The sequence below is a fragment of the Onychostruthus taczanowskii genome, unplaced genomic scaffold, assembly GCF_017590055.1.
Source record: "Onychostruthus taczanowskii isolate IOZ18803 unplaced genomic scaffold, ASM1759005v1 scaffold4, whole genome shotgun sequence".
NCBI classification, from domain to species: domain Eukaryota; kingdom Metazoa; phylum Chordata; class Aves; order Passeriformes; family Passeridae; genus Onychostruthus; species Onychostruthus taczanowskii.
Window position 1 is genome coordinate 21,611,574 of NW_024501459.1, and position 16,702 is coordinate 21,628,275.

Below are 16,702 nucleotides of genomic sequence, written 5' to 3' on the forward strand. Positions count from 1 at the left end.
CACCAGACCAATTTCACCTCATTATGCTAGGCTTATTTCTCAAGTTCTGTAACAGAAAATCTGAAATTTTGCCCTTTGCAGGACAGGAAAAATAAGGGGGCTCCTGAACAGCATACTAAAGGGCTTTGACTGCAACAACAGATCAGAGAAGACTGGCATTCCCACCACACAACACAGATTTCAGAGACTTCCAGAACAAACTAACCCCTTCTTGTGAATTCCATAGAATCTGTGTTCTTTAGATATAATAACTGAAACCCAGCAGATTGCAGTGGCTACTGGTCATGCCTTCCTCCATGACTAACAAATCTTTGTGCCTCTTCCTCACCCCAGCCTGCCTCTTTCTTTATAAAAGCAGGACACGCCACTTTCACTGCTTCATTTCTTCTTTTGCATTATCGATTTTGAAAGAGCAACTTATAGAGCCAATTATGGGCTAAACTAGGTAGAAAATATCCTTTTTTACTCCTCAGGTCTGCAGAAAGGGGAAAACAAAAAAGCAAGGCAGCAACTGTAGATAATCCATCTGCGGATTCACAGTGTATTTGCTAATTCACACAGTGAGTTTGTTTTACAACAAAAGCAATTTTACTGTCTCTCTTGTTTATGCATTTAACATTTAGCTTGATAAAGCATTTAAGTATTAATCCTGCAAAACTCCCAACCTCAGTATGGTTCTGTAGCAAATAAAACAGCTCATGTGTTAGTGCTGCCTCTTCCCACTAAAGTGCCATTGGCCATTTCACTGCAAACCCCCTACAGGGACACAAGCTGACTTGAAGACCCCATCAGCCCTGAGTGAAGACAGAATTATTTCTGTGCTGTTGTACACTAGACCAGATTCAGATCAAGCAGCAATTTATTAAAAAACCCAAACACGTCCCCTCTTCCCTTTACTTCTATTATTTAGAAGACAGTCTACAGGTATAGTCTTATCTTCTCCACAATCCACTAAAACATACTATAGAGTGGGATTCCAAATTGACACTCTGGAGGACAAACTTATGAAAAGCACACTGTACAAAAGAAACCATCAGAAGTAAGTCAGTGTTTAAGGAATTTTTATTAAACCAAGAATTTTATAATCCAAATTATGTTTCTTTGCTCAGCTACCAATTCTCACTGTCAACTAAAACAGTGGTGATAATCTGAGCTTTTCCACAGCAAAGAATTACAAAATTAAAGAAAGGAATGCTTTAAATTTTTGTACTGTGCTGAAAATTCATTTCCCCTGGGTTTATAAAACATTAATTTGTATTTTTTATTTTACTATTTTTTTTTAAATTTTAAATCAATAAGTAATCTAGGACTAGCATCTGTTTTGCTAGCCCCGGCGTTGCTCTGTACGTAAGCTTCAAAGTTTCCTTTCCTTTTTTTATTTATTTTATATTTTGCAATGTTTTTCTCAATATTTAATAGTTTTTCCATGTTTAGATTTTTTTTTTCTTCGGTGAAGCGAAGTTCTAGATTGTAGTCCCGGATAGCTCTGCAAAGAAAAACAACATTGTTATGTTTTCAAACAAAAGCAGCACCTTGTATGTTTACTACTACTGTACACCATGCAGCACTCTGGGCTTTCATTGTTTCAATGATACCTAAGTTCCTTAAAAACAGAGCATCAGAGTTCCTCCCACTTTTTAGGGGACACAACACTGCCTCTAGAACTGGACAGTCCCTCAGACAGCAACTGCTCTAAGCACAATGTTACTGTGATTGACTGCGGGGCACCTCTACTCTTGAGGCTCTTCAGTATTTTCCATTTCCAATTACTAAAACATCATGGAGCAGACAGAGTAATGGTCTCAAAGTATGGGCATCTTAGTTTAGGAGAGACAATCTCTTGAGCACTTATCTCCAGAAACAGAAATATGTAAAAATCATGTCTCAAATTCTTCCTCCAAAAGGAAAAAATGTCAAATCAGGCACCTTCAAATGATAGCTACATATGTGTAAAACAAGTTTACAGGCAAAACCTAACTAGACAGAAGAGATAATATTCCTTTTTATCCTCAACTTCACATTTTTCCCTGTCAAAATTGTTAAGGCACCACCATTTGCCTCTGTCATGCAGTTACAATACCAACCACACAGACAGCAAAGAAGAAAAATCACTATTTTAACTGACATTAGATTCACCCAAATGTGAAATCAAGAAAATATACAGTTTAGTTTTCACTAACTAGACAATTTTAGAATTTGGTAAGTGTATACAAACTATAGCATAAATAAGCTCTTTAATTTCTTAGAAAAAAGGGAGTTGGAGTACCATTTTAAGCTTATTTCAATTCCACAAGTTATTTTCAACAGTATGAATAGCAGCATTTGACAGAACTGCCCGTTTCTGCACACATGCCTAGAGCTAACTCCAGCTAAATGTGTTGTTAGAAACAATGACATGTCAGTAGCTTTTGCTAACCAAGTGAGCACAGAAGCTTGTTTACCATAGCTGCTACTTCCTCTGGCTGCACATGACACAGAGCCTGGACACATGCTGCTTGCAAGGCCATGGACCAAACACTTGCCTTAGTCAACCTATGGAACTACAGCGGCCAAACTTACTTATTAAACACTTGGAACCCCAGTGGGATTATTAACTGCCTTTTGAGCAGCCTCTTTAGCTTGGTGGGCTTGTAGTACGGCTACAGCTTCATCAACCTGTTAAGTAAAAATGAAACATTAATTAAAGGAAGCTCAGCAATTTTTGTATATTGAAGTTAATAATACAGTGGAAATTATGCATATAAACAATGCCTAACATCACTGAAAAGAAAAATGAGAACATTACAACTCCAGTTTATGCGGTGTAAGTCACTGTCACCCTCTGAAAGAGGATACTCTTGCCCTGAGCCACCACTGCACTGCTGTTACTCCACTGTGCCAGCAGGAACAAGTGTTAGACCAGCTACGGAAGCAGCGCAAGGCAAAGCCCGCCTACCTTCGAACGAAGAGACTCAGGAGACTCGAGCATGTGGAGGAGTTCAGAATTGTCAATCTCCAGCAACATACCAGTGATCTTACCCGCCAGAGTAGGGTGCATGCTTTGAATAAGGGGGAATAGACGTTCACCTAGAAAGAAGAAAGTTAGTCAGGGACAAATCCAGCCTAAATTTAAGGGATAAGGGAAACAAACTTGTTCTATTGCTAAAACCATTTACTCTGCATTTAAAGATTGAAAAAGTGTACTTTAACTGTCCTTCTGCTACAGTGCATAGAGAAAGGTATCATGTACGTACCTAACATCTGCTTTTGTTCTTGTGGAGGGGCAGAAGCCAACATGGAAGCAGTCAAGGGTTCCTGACCTTGCACATGGACAGCAGGCTGGAAATTAATTTAACATTTGAAAATTAAACCCTGGCTTATAATTAGGTGTAGCTTCAAAGAGCCAATATTTCACAACTCGGCATACACAATGCCTACAGTGTCAGAAACATCAAAGAAATTAACAAGTATGCCTATTTAATCAAATATTACTGGTTAGAGCCGAGTGATGATGCTGAAGATTATTAGAAACTGCTCCACTGAGGAGCAAGCACAAGAATTTAGGCTAAGGTATGAGGGAACTAAAAAGAAAAAGCAACACGGGATCACATCCTGTCCCAGGTGAACTTCAAATATCCTTAACTCCCTAGTGCTTTTACACTACTGCCTTGATGCAGAGCCTGAACTGCCCTCCCGTCACCCTCACCACCTTCCCCTGCGAAGAACATCAGCAGAAGCACAGAGCAGCTCCCCAGACCGTACCTGCTGCATAGCAACCTGCGGCTGCGTGTTGAGGTGCTGCTGAGGATTGCGAACCCCCGCAGCGTATTTGTACTGTGGTACTGTGCGCACGGCAGGAGTGGCTGCAGTAGCTGCTGCTGCAGGACGTGGACCCATCGTTTGTGTTGATGTATTAGCTGAAACAACAGTAACAGAATTCCATATGTGAATAATTATTATTACTGTAATTATTTTGCCCAACAAACCAACTTGAATCAAATAACTAATTTAGGTATTGTGTTATAGATTCATCTTAATAGTATTGTCAACTGTCACATCACTGGTCACAGACAAAGGTTCAAACCTTGAAATTTACTGGATGCTCATTTCCAGTCACTTCATTCATGAACGGCCCTTTTTACATGCTACTGGAAAAAGATCCAGGATAAGAAATCCACTTTGTTTTGAGTATTAATAGAATTTCATTATAAGCTAAAGGACATTTGATTTCCTGAGCACATTATGTCAGTCATTCTAAAGAAGATACTTTTAGGAAGTAAATGGCTGTCTGATACATTCTGGGAGAATTATGCCTTCAGAGAGGTTGTGGACTACCCGTCCCTGGAGATGTGCAAGACCAGCCTGGATGGGGCTCTGACTACCCTGGTCTAGTGGAGGGTTCCCTGCCTCTGGCTTGGGGGCTGAAATACACAAGGTTTTTCAATCATTCAATGATTACAGTCAATTCTGGTTCATTCAGTGATGTGCTAATCTTGCATTCATGATACTGGCTCACAACAATAAAATAAGTGTATGTAAAATATTAAAAATATTAGTAAGAGCTAAAATTGTATAATCTCAATATTTCTACATGCAACCTATTATTACAATTGCTGCAACTATGTTTACAAATGAACAGAAGCCATCTTGCAGTATTACTGAAGCACACACAAGAGTAAGTGCTTCATCCTGAAGAGATGGGATCATAGCCAGAGTCTTTGCTGGGACAGTATTTAAAGCAATTACTAGAAGGTGACATTAGCTCATTCATTAGGAATATCACATGTGACATTAAACTTACAAATGTTTATTTTGCAAGATCATGCTGACCAACAAAATTGGACCAGAAGTCCAATACTTAAAGTTTGCACAAATCACACTCACCAACACGCTGCGTTGACATGACTCGCGGAACTTGGGACGAAGCTGGTCTCATGGTACTGAACGGTGGTCTGGGTGCTGCCGGGCGGATCGCACCGGGCATGTTTTGGAATGCTGTGGTTTAGAAAAAATATACTGTTACGTTCTGAAACACTGAGTCATGACAACATTACAAACAGAAGACTAATACAGCACTGCCATGAAAATCTATCCCAAAGTGCAAAGGTAAATGCTATGAAGTTTACAGCAATCACTGGAAAGGGGTAAAGAAGTGACTTACGATGAGGTCTGGCACCCTGAGCAGTCCAGCGAGGACTAGGTCGAGCAAGCTGAGCGAGCTGATTAGTAGGATAGTACGCAGCACGGTTCTGAGTCTGCCAAACACAACAACATCACTTAACTTTGTCGTCTGTGAAGGGCATGCTGAACAGCCCAGCACCCTCCCACTAAGAGATTAAAATGCTGAAATCACAGACACATGTTAACAGTTCTATTTACTGTTGTATCTAAGCAGATTTTCTATGCACTACAAAATATTCAGTTGCTCATCTCTACACGTACCTGAGGAATAGCTGCCATGAAGTATCCTGAAGGAGGTGCTGGCTGGTAGGGGTTGATTACAGGATTAGGTACTGCTCTTACACTTGCCATCCTCTGCATGTACTGGTTAGTGAGATGAGCTTGGCGCTCCTCTTTACGCTGGGCTAGAGCTACATACAATGGTTTAGTAGCCACAATTCTACCATTCATTTCTGTGACTGCTTTGGTGGCTTCTTCTGGTGACGAAAAGCATACAAATCCAAATCCTTTGCTGCGGCCACCTTCCATCATCACCTGTCAGTACAAAATTCAGTTTTAAAACTAAGTCTTCTGTGTCACACCTATTCAACTTGTATGAGTTTCTTGTTTCAGCTTATTAGAAGTGATACCACAGGTTTGCTTGAGTATTTTATAAAAATGAGTATTATTGTGTAATAAATAGCTAACTGTTACCCAAATACAGCTGAAAATCTCATTAAAATTATAATGAGCACAATATTACATTGAAAGATGTAATTTTCTCACACTACTCTCACTACTTATTTCAAGAAAGGATGATCACATGGTGTTTAACCTGACATATACAATGATCAAGAAAGCTGATGCCCACATTTACAGTGTGTCACATCTGTTACTGAATGAAATTAACTTTTCTTTGGGGACAGATTACTACTCATTTTCAGAGAACAGACGAGCACAATCTATGAACTTTACCTTTGCACTAGTGATTGTACCAAATGGGGAGAACTCTTTTCGGAGACGCTCATCATCGATCCCATCATCAAGATTTTTCACATAAAGGTTTACACCCTAAGAAAACAGGCAAGTTATTTTTAAAAGCAATTGTTCTGTGTACATCTCAGAACTTCATATAATAGAGTTAGCCCTCTTGATTTAAAAACTGAACCTGGTATCTGGTGATCCTGTCCTGCTTCATTTGTTCAAACTTGCGCTTCAGCTCCGTCTGTCTTTCCACCTTTTTCTGAGCCCGGCCAACATAGATTTGTTTTCCATTGAGCTCTTTCCCATTCATTTCATCTACAGCCTTCAATGACAAACAACAAGTTAGCAGTGCTTCGTACTCCAGCATTTTTCAGACACAAAAAAATGCAATTCAAATTAAAAATCTACATAAGGATACTAGAAAGAGCTAATACACCTTAAAACACCACTAATTGAAACAAAATCCCCACTTATGGTAACATGAAAACTGCTTTCCAAGTATGCTTCTGTCTTGTTGAAGACAAGTTACAAGGGATGCAAACCACTTTTTTTAATGTGAAGCTGTAGGAAAAATTCCCAGTTGCAAGAACTCCTTCTCCAGCCTTATCTTGCTAATGGCAGAGAAAAGCAAAGAGCAAGCAAATAAAGTTGAAAATCTTTAATTCACCTAGTTCTGTCTTTAAAAGTAACACCTGAAACTGTAACATTACCAGATCTTTCTATACCAAATGTTAAGCTACAGATGATATGTACAGCTTTTTTTTTTCACTTTTAGTCTTTCATTAAGGAAATAATCAGAAATATGAAAATGTGGACTTCTTCCCTTCATACTGTTTTGAATTACAGCTCTTCAGATGTAAAAACTCTGGCATGTATTTACTCAATTAATTTAAAACCAGAAGTCACCAGTTTATTGTATATGTTTATGATCAAAGCCATTAGACATTTTTACAGAGATACTGGAATTGTATGTTATTTAAAACACCCAACTTGTGATTCGGACTACAGTAAGAGAAACTATCAATTAACGTATGCAAGACCAAAAAATTAAGATGTTCTAAAGACAAATAGGGTTCTAATCTCTTGCTTGCTCACTTCAGTACTGACAAATCACCAAAATGCCTTTTGAAAAGCAAACTTTGTTGTTTCTGTACTGCATTTTTTCCCTGATGCTATGTCCCTACTGTCACAGTAAACTGACATATCAAAGCAACCAGCTGACAAAAAATTGAATTATACAGCACACTGGCATGATACAGACATATACACAAACAAGAAGGACCCTTTTTTCAAAGTTACCCCTTGGAGTAAAAGCAACACTACAGGGCTCTATGACTATTTTCTCACAGTTATGCCAAGCATGCTTTACAAAACTAATAGCTTTCCTGCTGACTTTGCAGAAAACGCAGTTCTTTCTGCCTTCTGTGCAAAAGGCAGAAAGGCACAAACATTTTGTGCAACCAAACCAGATCTGATGATTCAGAGACGTAGTCATTTCCTATGCTGTATATTGCTCAGCATGTGAGAGTCCAAATATCACTGAGATCTTTAAGCCAAACTACAGCAGGTTTTAAAATTATTCAAGACTCTCCATTTCTACACTAGTTCCAGCCGTATCAGAGTATCTTGACTTAATAGGCTTCTCAGACCAACTGACATTTGCTCATAGGAAAGCATTCTAAATGACACAAACTCTGCTAAGTAATTTATGCAGTGAGTACCTCTTTTTGCAGTGTCCTTAACCAATTAATAAAACTTAATCACTCACTGAAGCATATTATTTGGGTCTCAGTTACAGGATTCCTAAAATTAAGTCCAAAAACTTACTTTTTGGGCATCTTCATGTCTTTCAAAACTAACGAAGCCAAAGCCTTTGGATTTTCCACTCTCATCAGTCATAACTTTCACACTTAGAGCAGGACCTAAAAAGAGAATAAAATACTTATGCTTCATAGACAGTGTATTCTTCTCACCTTTTGAACATTCTCTTTAGAAGATAATATTCCGTTTATTTCACTTGTATTACAAAGGACTCCTGCACTAATAACAGTGTCAAGTAAATGTCATCCATTAATATGAAATTACTAATTTGCCCCGATGAACTTCAGCTATCACAGTGAAGTCCACCATGCTGAATTTCTTTTCTAATGTATTTTCAACCACAAAGTGAATGAAATTTGTTTCATTATTAAAAATTATGACACTTGAAAAGTATTAGTGCTTCCATGTTTGAAGCAGGTACTGAAAAAGCCAGAGGAAGGCCTTGCAATTAGGTATACATTTCACTATTTACCCTGGTGAAAGGCCATCCTAGCTCAGCAATTTCATAACCTCTGAAAAACTGCAGTCCACACATTCAATTGGAAGTAGCCAATTTAGCTGTAGCAGTTAAATTCGCTACTGTTTCAACCAGAGATACTTGAAGAGCAGAAAGGAATTTACTGTTCGTGCTGTTTAAGGCTGCTACAGGGTATCTCTTGTACAAGGCTTTCCCTTGCTTTACATAATATCCACTGGAGAACAGCAAAAGCATACAGGAAAGACAATAAATTTAAAAATATGTGAGATGAAAATAAAATGTGAAGAACCTCTAATGGCATTAAGGGATGTGCCATTTCCTACTTTGATGGTAACACATCATATACAACATTACTACATCATGGTCATATGTCCACCATAATTATGTCCTGTGCGTAACTGAGGATCAAGGCAGAATCTCATAGCTTGGTGCTGGAAGAGTTCCTTATAATTTTCTATTAGGTCAACCACCACAATGCAACTGATTAACAGAGGTAAGTTTGCAGGTCAATGAAAGCAGCAGTAAATTCATTAGTCACACATCCTGTAGGTGCATTTATAAAATCAATCTGTACTAAGCCAGAGAACACTGCAGAACTCAAAACACATTACTTCCAGATTGCTGAAAACAGTTCTCATGGCAGGATTAAATATGATATTCTGCCTATCTAAAATTCAGGTATTACTGCACTTTTGAATCTGAAACTGGAATTAAGTACCAACTTTTCAGTAACCTGTATTACATTTCTACATCAACATCAGACAGCCCTGATTTCTTGTGTTTCAAGGCACTGCACAGATAAGATACATATATTAAATTGAAGTTCACTTGTGTTTATGTAAATATTAGGACATTACCAAACTTGCCAAAGAGTTCCTTAAGTCTCTCATCATCCATGTCTTCTCCAAAATTTTTGATGTAAACATTGGTGAATTCTTTTGCTCTGGCTCCAAGCTCTGCCTCACGTTCCTTGCGGGATTTAAACCTTCCAACAAATCTGGTTGCAGGAAGAACAGAGTAATACAGATTAAAGTAAGTGTCTCAAGGTTTAAAAATTTACTTGAATCCTCTGGCATTGTATTTTATTCCTAATTGGTCTTGTTCACTATAGGTATGAAATTCTTAAGATAAAGTATTTATGATAAAACTCTTGTCAGAAAAACAACTCCACTGTCCTTTGCTACACCAGCATGTTTATCCCTGTTACAAGGCATGAAAATGCTTTCAAGCCACTGGTGAGATTGTTCACTCTTATAAAACAGCCTTTAGCAACAAGAGCTCGACAATGGAAAGAGTATTAAGAGGCTGAACAGGAATTCTACATAACAGCATAATCCCTAAAAACAGCCTAAAAGCAGTTACTGCTCTCTAGTTCAGTTTTTAAGCAAGAGATACTTAACTAACTCCCTAACACACCTCTGTAGCCCGTATCAAAGACTTCATTTTTAGGCATAGTGAAATAAATACTTCAACTTGCTCTTGAGTCAAATACTGTTGCAAATTGGCTGGGAACACCAGTAGTTATTCACAGTGGCAGAAAATGAGCAGAACCTGAACATAACATTCTGCAGCCCAAGGACATGCCCTAGCACAGGCTGTACATGGCTGACACTGATTTCTGAATGTAGCAAACTCCTACTTCCAAATTTTATTGTAGGCTCTAACTTCATAGTCACAAATTTGGCAAATGTGATACAGCAGCATACAGTACCTCAGTAATTTTTAAACTTTGGCAATTCCACCTAATTTATAGCAATCAAGTATAGTAAGAATGAAAGTGCAATGTGTTCAGCAGATCTTGATAGTGAGTGTTTTAAATGATTTCTAGAAGACTAGTTTGAATAGAAACTTAAAGTAAAATTAACTCTCATGATCTATTTTACTCCTGTGCTCTTATGACTGCATGTTGACTATTTTTACTAATTTAAAATTTTATAACAATGAACGCTGAATAAAACCATTCACAATATCTCACTCAAGAACAGAACAAGCAGCAAAATTAAAGATTCAAAACATATGATTTCCCTGTATGTGTCCTGATCTATCCATCTCTACATATAAAAATAATTAATGATGGTAAACTGATGCTGATTTCTGTTATCCTTCTTCCAAACCCTCCTGAGTATTTAGAAAGCTGTTCTTTTGCAATTATACCAAACACCACAATGATCCCTTAGGCATAGCTATGAGGCACACTCACTCCCCCAGCCTAAATATTATTAAAGAAGTTGCCAAATAACATTTTTTTCCTACAATGTAGAATACTGATAATGTTTAAAACAGTACACTTCTCTAAGTTTTATTTTCTACTCCCTAAATATGCCTATTAACACAAATTCATACAAAAATATTTGTCTAATCTGACCAGTCTTTAGTGCTAAGTAAGCACCCTTTAGTGCGAAGTATCAGCTGGCTCCAAAATATGGATAATAACACTTATCTCACAACTGTTATAAAGGATGTATTATTCAGAATACTCAAAGGATTGTATTTTATCTCTGACCAATAAGATCAGAAAACCAGGGAAGATCCCAAATCCTCATTGCAGTATTGGCTTGTAAGACAATTAATGCAGTGATTTTTTCCCTCTGAAGTCCATTATTTGTCTTTTTGATCTTACAGTGACTCCAGAACAAGCAGGTGATACAATTCTTAAAATCCCTAGCACTGAAACTCTACATCTTAAAATTATCAGAAATTTTCAGAACAACCTTCCTTTCCTAGGTAAGCTTTTAAATCTCTGTCTGCCCTAAAATGAATTTCAGTTTGCCAATGCCAAATGCTTATTTATGTACTTACACTTTGCGGTCATTAAGCAGCATACCATTCATTTTTTCAATAGCTCTTTCTGCAGCTTCCTGTGTCTCAAAATGCACAAATCCATAACCCTTGGATCCATTTTCATCACACACCACCTATTAATGAGAAACCTTGTTGTAATACCCGTGGAATGTTTCTGGCATAAACTGAGGAGTTTGTGTGTCAACGCATTTTATTTTCCACTAACCTTACAAGACAGGATGTTCCCAAAAGCAGAAAATGTGTCATACAAAGCTTTGTTATCAATTGATTTGTCCAAGTTTTTGATGAAGATGTTTCCTACGCCGCTTTTGCGCAGAGATGGATCGCGCTGAGACCACATGATGCGCACTGGTTTGCCTTTAATGACATCAAAGTTCATGGTGTCCAAAGCTCGTTCAGCTGTAAAAACATGGAATTAGTAGGAAAAGCTAGTTATCTTAATAAGCACACAAATATCAGCTGAAGTACAATTCTTAGTAGTATGTTTATTATTTCAAGCCCAGCACCTTCACCAAGCAGCAAACCCAAGCCTCCAGTGTACTCTGCTGTATGCAAGGAAGAACTGGCAAAAACTCATCAGCAAAAGCTGCACTTTGGAAGGAGCACAAGTCAGCTGAGAAAGTGGCAGAAATGTCATCAGCCCTTAAGACTAGATCAGTGAAAAGATGCTATGGTGACAGGAGAAAAGCAGCAAGTGGCAGCTGTTACGAAGTTTTAACATTTGTGAAAATCAGTGCCTTCTCCCATATCACACAGATGTATATTGTGTCAATGAAAATGCTTTTAGAGGTGCTGCTTGTGCCTATATGAGGCCTCTTGCAAATATTAACATAAGAACACCTACAACACAAATACCCCTAAACTGACAACATTTCTTTGCTAAACTGACAAAATTCCTTCATTCAAGCCTTATTCAGGCAGCTACTCCATACAACTTCCTCAGTGACCAAAAAGATCTGTAATGAAATTCTGAGCAAGAGACAGCTCAAAGAGATTCAAACCGGCACTTAGTTTAGAAAATCTGAAATGATACATATATTTTAAAAGCTCACAATGAAATACACATGAGCTCAATGAAGGAGCAAGCATTAAAACAGCAAACCTGGCTAATATAAACCAGGTTTTGTTACTCCAATGGAGTAGTTGTTCCAGTAGAACTCCTTAACTAACTTTTAAAATTCTGTATGTAAAATTTCTTGTGTATTTAGATGGGGAAGTATCAAGACTTGCTCATTTTTCACATGTCTCTTCAAAGCCACAAGACATGTCTGTGATGTTATAACTCATCTTGTGTATTTAAGCACAAAAGAGCAACAGTTCTCAAGGACAGCAGTTCCTTTTCATCCCTGTTCCTGTAAGTCTGGAAGAACACAGAAAAAAGTCCCAATAAATACCTGAAGTCACACCCATGCATACTAACTCACTTCACTGTAATCTGCAAATATCAAAACAATAGGATGTTAACAAGACTGAAATCAGCTTAGTGATAGTTTGAATACAGCAACCGTGTCAGTTAAATTTTTTTTGAAGGACCAAGGGCCAATCACATTGTGAAAACCCCTATTTAATGTTTTTGTTCTTTAAGTGCTGCTTTTGTCTTGAGCTATATTGTTGCATGCCATGGGCCTGGGATTCAGCTGATATAACATGTTTTATATCCTTTCTTGTGACATTTCCAGATTAGAAATAAATTTAAAGATTATATTCTCTGAATAACATATAAAGAGATGGACATCTAACATTTTAATGGGGGAAAAGATTACTGATACTTAATTAATACCATGACAGTAGCAACTCAGCAACTTATTTAAACTGGAGCCACAAAAATTAGATGTCAATCTTTTAAGTAAGTTAAGAAAGCTTTCAAAAACTTTAATATAAATTAAGCAGGAGAGAAAAGGCAACCTAGATAGTGTTAATGAGAAACAAAAATCATTGGAAGGCTCTATACTACAAAAGGGGGGGGATGAGATAAAAAAAAAAAAAAAAAGAAAAAAGAAAAAAAACCTGTGGATATCAGACTGGCCACAGTAGAAACTTGTAAGACTTCACTACTGCTCTGGAAGTCATTGGAATTATTACTGCCAGCACCAATAGATGTGCCAGCAACAAACAGTTCATTATTTCCAGAAGTAGTAACAGGGCTTCCTTTACTTAAAAAGAGGCTTTTCTAATTCATGCTAATTGCTTCTAGAATAATCCTGACACTCTTCAAAAATGTGTTCCTAGACACATTTCCCAGCTATCTGACTGAAAGTGGGTCCCTGGGTCCTTTGCAAAAATCACCACTCTTCACAAACAGCGAGCCCGTGTCTCAGACCAGCGCAATTCCTCCACGAGGGCAGCATGGAAACTTCAACAGCTCTCCTCATCTTTTCTTTGGAGCAGAAATACAAGAGATTTAAGTTTTTCTGCCGAATCAACGCCACACTGTCATTCCACGGTACGTTTCTAAAACATTACCAGACTCCATCTACAACCAGGTACAAGCTACTCTCATTAAAATTCCCAACGAGTGAAAGTGGCTCACTTTCAGTACATTTCAGTGATAAAAGGCTGTGCCAGTTGCAGGAGGCAGCTCCATTCAGCAGCGAACTTGTTCCCGATGGACACACCTACCCGGGCTGTACTTCTGCTGATTCTGCTGGAGCTCTCACTGAATGACTCACCGCTCCCATTTTAGTCGTGAGCGACTGGACAGTCCACTTCAACAATTTCAAAATCACTCAGAATATACACTTAATGCCAACCTGTGCTAAAGCTAAAGAGCAGTAGCTATGAAAAAAACCCCCAAACCTCTGGAAACATAACCATTCTAAAAACCCAAAGGGTTCTGATGCAGTTTCAGATTACTCAAGAATGTTTCCAGTTTAGTGATTAAACGAGATTGCCTGAGTTTTACTCCAGACTGTGACTCAAATTCAGGAAAGTCACAACTCTGACATATGTGCATACCTCACACCTGTGTCATCAGGCCTAATTAGTTTTTAGAAGAGTTTTGAGATCCCTGGTTTACAGACAGCTGGTGATGTCAAGCACACCTTCAAAGCTATTTTTCAAAACCCAAGGTAGTTGTTACTAGTTGCTCAATAGGCATAGACTGAGATGTAGCTAAAAATCTGGCCAAACCAATAAAAGGTACCTAGTTTGTAATCAAAATAAAACCAGGATGATTGTAAGAATAACCATACATCCTCAAAACTCCTATTTCAAGGTTTCTGTAAATGGACATTAAAAAAGCCCCCAGACTACAACAAGTGTACACAAAGCCCCCAGCAACTGCTTTCTAGGTATTTGCCAAGAATATAAAATTCTGAAAATCTTGAATAAGTATAATCTCACAATACTATTGAAGTGTATTTTAAACAACTGCTTCCAGATATGTGCCAGATGCAGATTTGATAAAGATGAGAAATAATTTTAGCTGAACTGGACGAGTTATAAACTAAAATATGTGTGTCTCCCAAAAGCCTGAAAAACAACAGCCACAACATTTGGAGTAACATATGCCTTCTAAGAGGCATACTCAAAATCTGAATTAAGCACTGCCCAGGTGAAAAAGCTCTGTTTGTTCCCACATTTGATAAATTACAAACCAAGTCACAAAATGCACTGGTTGCACAACTAATGACAATGATAAAGTCAGCCCTTATGGAACTCTGTCAATACTAAGGAGAAGCAGCATTTAAATCACCTTCACCTTTTACCCTGACATTATTATATCACAGTAAAGACCTGTGCTAACCCCTTAATTTTCTGAGAAACTGTACCAGACATTTTTATTTAATGAAAGCCAAGTATGTCAAAACAAGCATTCAAATTGTCTCATCCTAAAGCATGGCTGAATAAATCAAAAGCTCCCTGAACTGAGAGAGCTGATAACAGGTGGAGTATCTGCCTATTAAGAAGATGAGGCAGTAACTTTTACTATGTACATACAGATACCATCGGTACACCAAAGTCTGATCTGATAATGGCTGTATGCTAAAGCTAACTCTGAAAGCCAGTTAAATCTAATTGCTTGAAATGTTTGTAATTTAAGTATCTCACTTTCATATGCTTGAAAATAAAACCATTATAATGGAAAACTGTTTACTTAACTGTATTTGAAATCACATATCTTCTACTTGGCCTTTTTTTTTTTTTAATTGGACTCCACAAAACTTAGAACCTGTTACAGGAGGTTCTTTTAGTGAAACACCCTCCAAATGGATCACACTGTGTTTCCCAACGTGACCAGAACTGCAGAGAAAGTTTCTTTACCGATATAACTTTGGAGAAGCAGCGTAAAAACACTTCATGAAAAAACAAGTTTCATAAAAACGCGGCTCGGGAGGAACAACGTCAGATAATTTACTGCGAAGCGACACGAACGAGAGCAGAGCTCGGGCTCCAGCTACACGAGGAAGAAGCACAAGGAGGCCCGAGTAGTTCCACGTCCTCCCCGCACGTGACAGACCTGCCATGGTGTTTTAACAAACGCTTCGGCCTGGACGCCTGTGAAACTACCCAGCCACGCCGGTGCGTCCTACTTCCTCCTGCCGGCCTCTTAACCACGCACTCACACACGCCCAGCTGCTGCGCGGTTATTAAAAGGTGCTAATGACCGCGATGTTTTCCTCAAGCTACCCTTCATCTCGGCCGGACGTGAAGAGCCGCCCGCACACTCATCCACAATCCCCTCCCCGGCAGCGGGGGCAGCCCCGCCGGGTCACCGGGGCTCCCCCGCCCTTCGCCGGGGCCCCGCGGCCGCTCTCGATCCGCGGAAGCGCCTCCCCCCCGTTTCTCCGGCCGCCACGAGGCGCGGGCGGCCCGGGCCGCGTGTAAGCGGCGGCCCCACCGCCAACTTCCCCCGCGCCCCGCCGGGTCCGCCCCGTCCCGGGCGGCAAAATGGTCGCGGGGCGGCGGCCGGGGAGGGGGCAGGGGACAAACATGGCTCCGCCGGCGCCCGCGGCCCGGCACTCACCGTCGGCGGGCTGCTGGAAGTTGACATAGGCGTATCCGAGCGAGCGGCGGGTGATCATGTCCCTGCAGACGCGGATGGAGAGGATGGGCCCGGCCGGGCTGAACTTCTCGTAGAGCATGGCCTCGGTCACGTCGGGGTGCAGGTCCCCCACGTAGAGCGAGGCCATGGGGTAGCTGGGGGCGCTGGGGTTCATCCTTGACGAGGCGGAGGCCGCGGCGGTCGGTGCGAGCGGGGCCGGCGAAGGCGGCGCGGGGCCGCTCGGACTCAACGGCTGCGGCGGGTGCGGCGGATGGGCGGGCGGGGGTCGGGTCGCGCCGTGCGGGCCGGGTGGAGCTGGCGGCGGCGGGTGCTGCGTTCGGCGGGGTCGGGCTCGCTGTGTGTCTCCTCTCGGCTGCGCCGGGTCCGGGGACTTCGCTTCACCGGGTTATTTTATATCAAACCGGCCGTTTGCAGAAAGGTTGTCGGGAAGGTTGGATGAGGAAAGAGGATTATTTTTTTAAAAGGTTTTTTAA

General features: G+C 39.9%; 1 protein-coding gene across 3 annotated transcripts; it reads right to left on the reverse strand.

Annotated features, from left to right (window-relative positions):
• Nucleotides 1-1,044: 1,044 nt before the first annotated feature.
• Nucleotides 1,045-16,387, reverse strand: PABPC1 (poly(A) binding protein cytoplasmic 1). Of its 3 annotated transcripts, none has more exons than XM_041412561.1 (15): nucleotides 16,191-16,387; nucleotides 11,430-11,623; nucleotides 11,222-11,337; nucleotides 9,280-9,419; nucleotides 7,951-8,045; nucleotides 6,308-6,445; nucleotides 6,115-6,210; nucleotides 5,422-5,694; nucleotides 5,141-5,234; nucleotides 4,864-4,974; nucleotides 3,742-3,896; nucleotides 3,234-3,318; nucleotides 2,936-3,066; nucleotides 2,560-2,655; nucleotides 1,045-1,486 (listed from the first exon to the last, which is right to left on the reverse strand). In XM_041412561.1, the coding sequence occupies exons 1-14, from the start codon at nucleotides 16,381-16,383 to the stop codon at nucleotides 2,563-2,565; spliced, it is 1,914 nt and encodes a 637-aa protein (XP_041268495.1). In that variant the 5' UTR covers nucleotides 16,384-16,387; the 3' UTR covers nucleotides 1,045-1,486; nucleotides 2,560-2,562. The 3 variants fall into 3 exon arrangements, with proteins under 3 accessions (XP_041268495.1, XP_041268497.1, XP_041268498.1); XM_041412563.1 differs by lacking the exon at nucleotides 16,191-16,387 and adding an exon at nucleotides 15,684-15,993; XM_041412564.1 differs by lacking the exon at nucleotides 16,191-16,387 and adding an exon at nucleotides 15,488-15,628.
• Nucleotides 16,388-16,702: the final 315 nt, after the last annotated feature.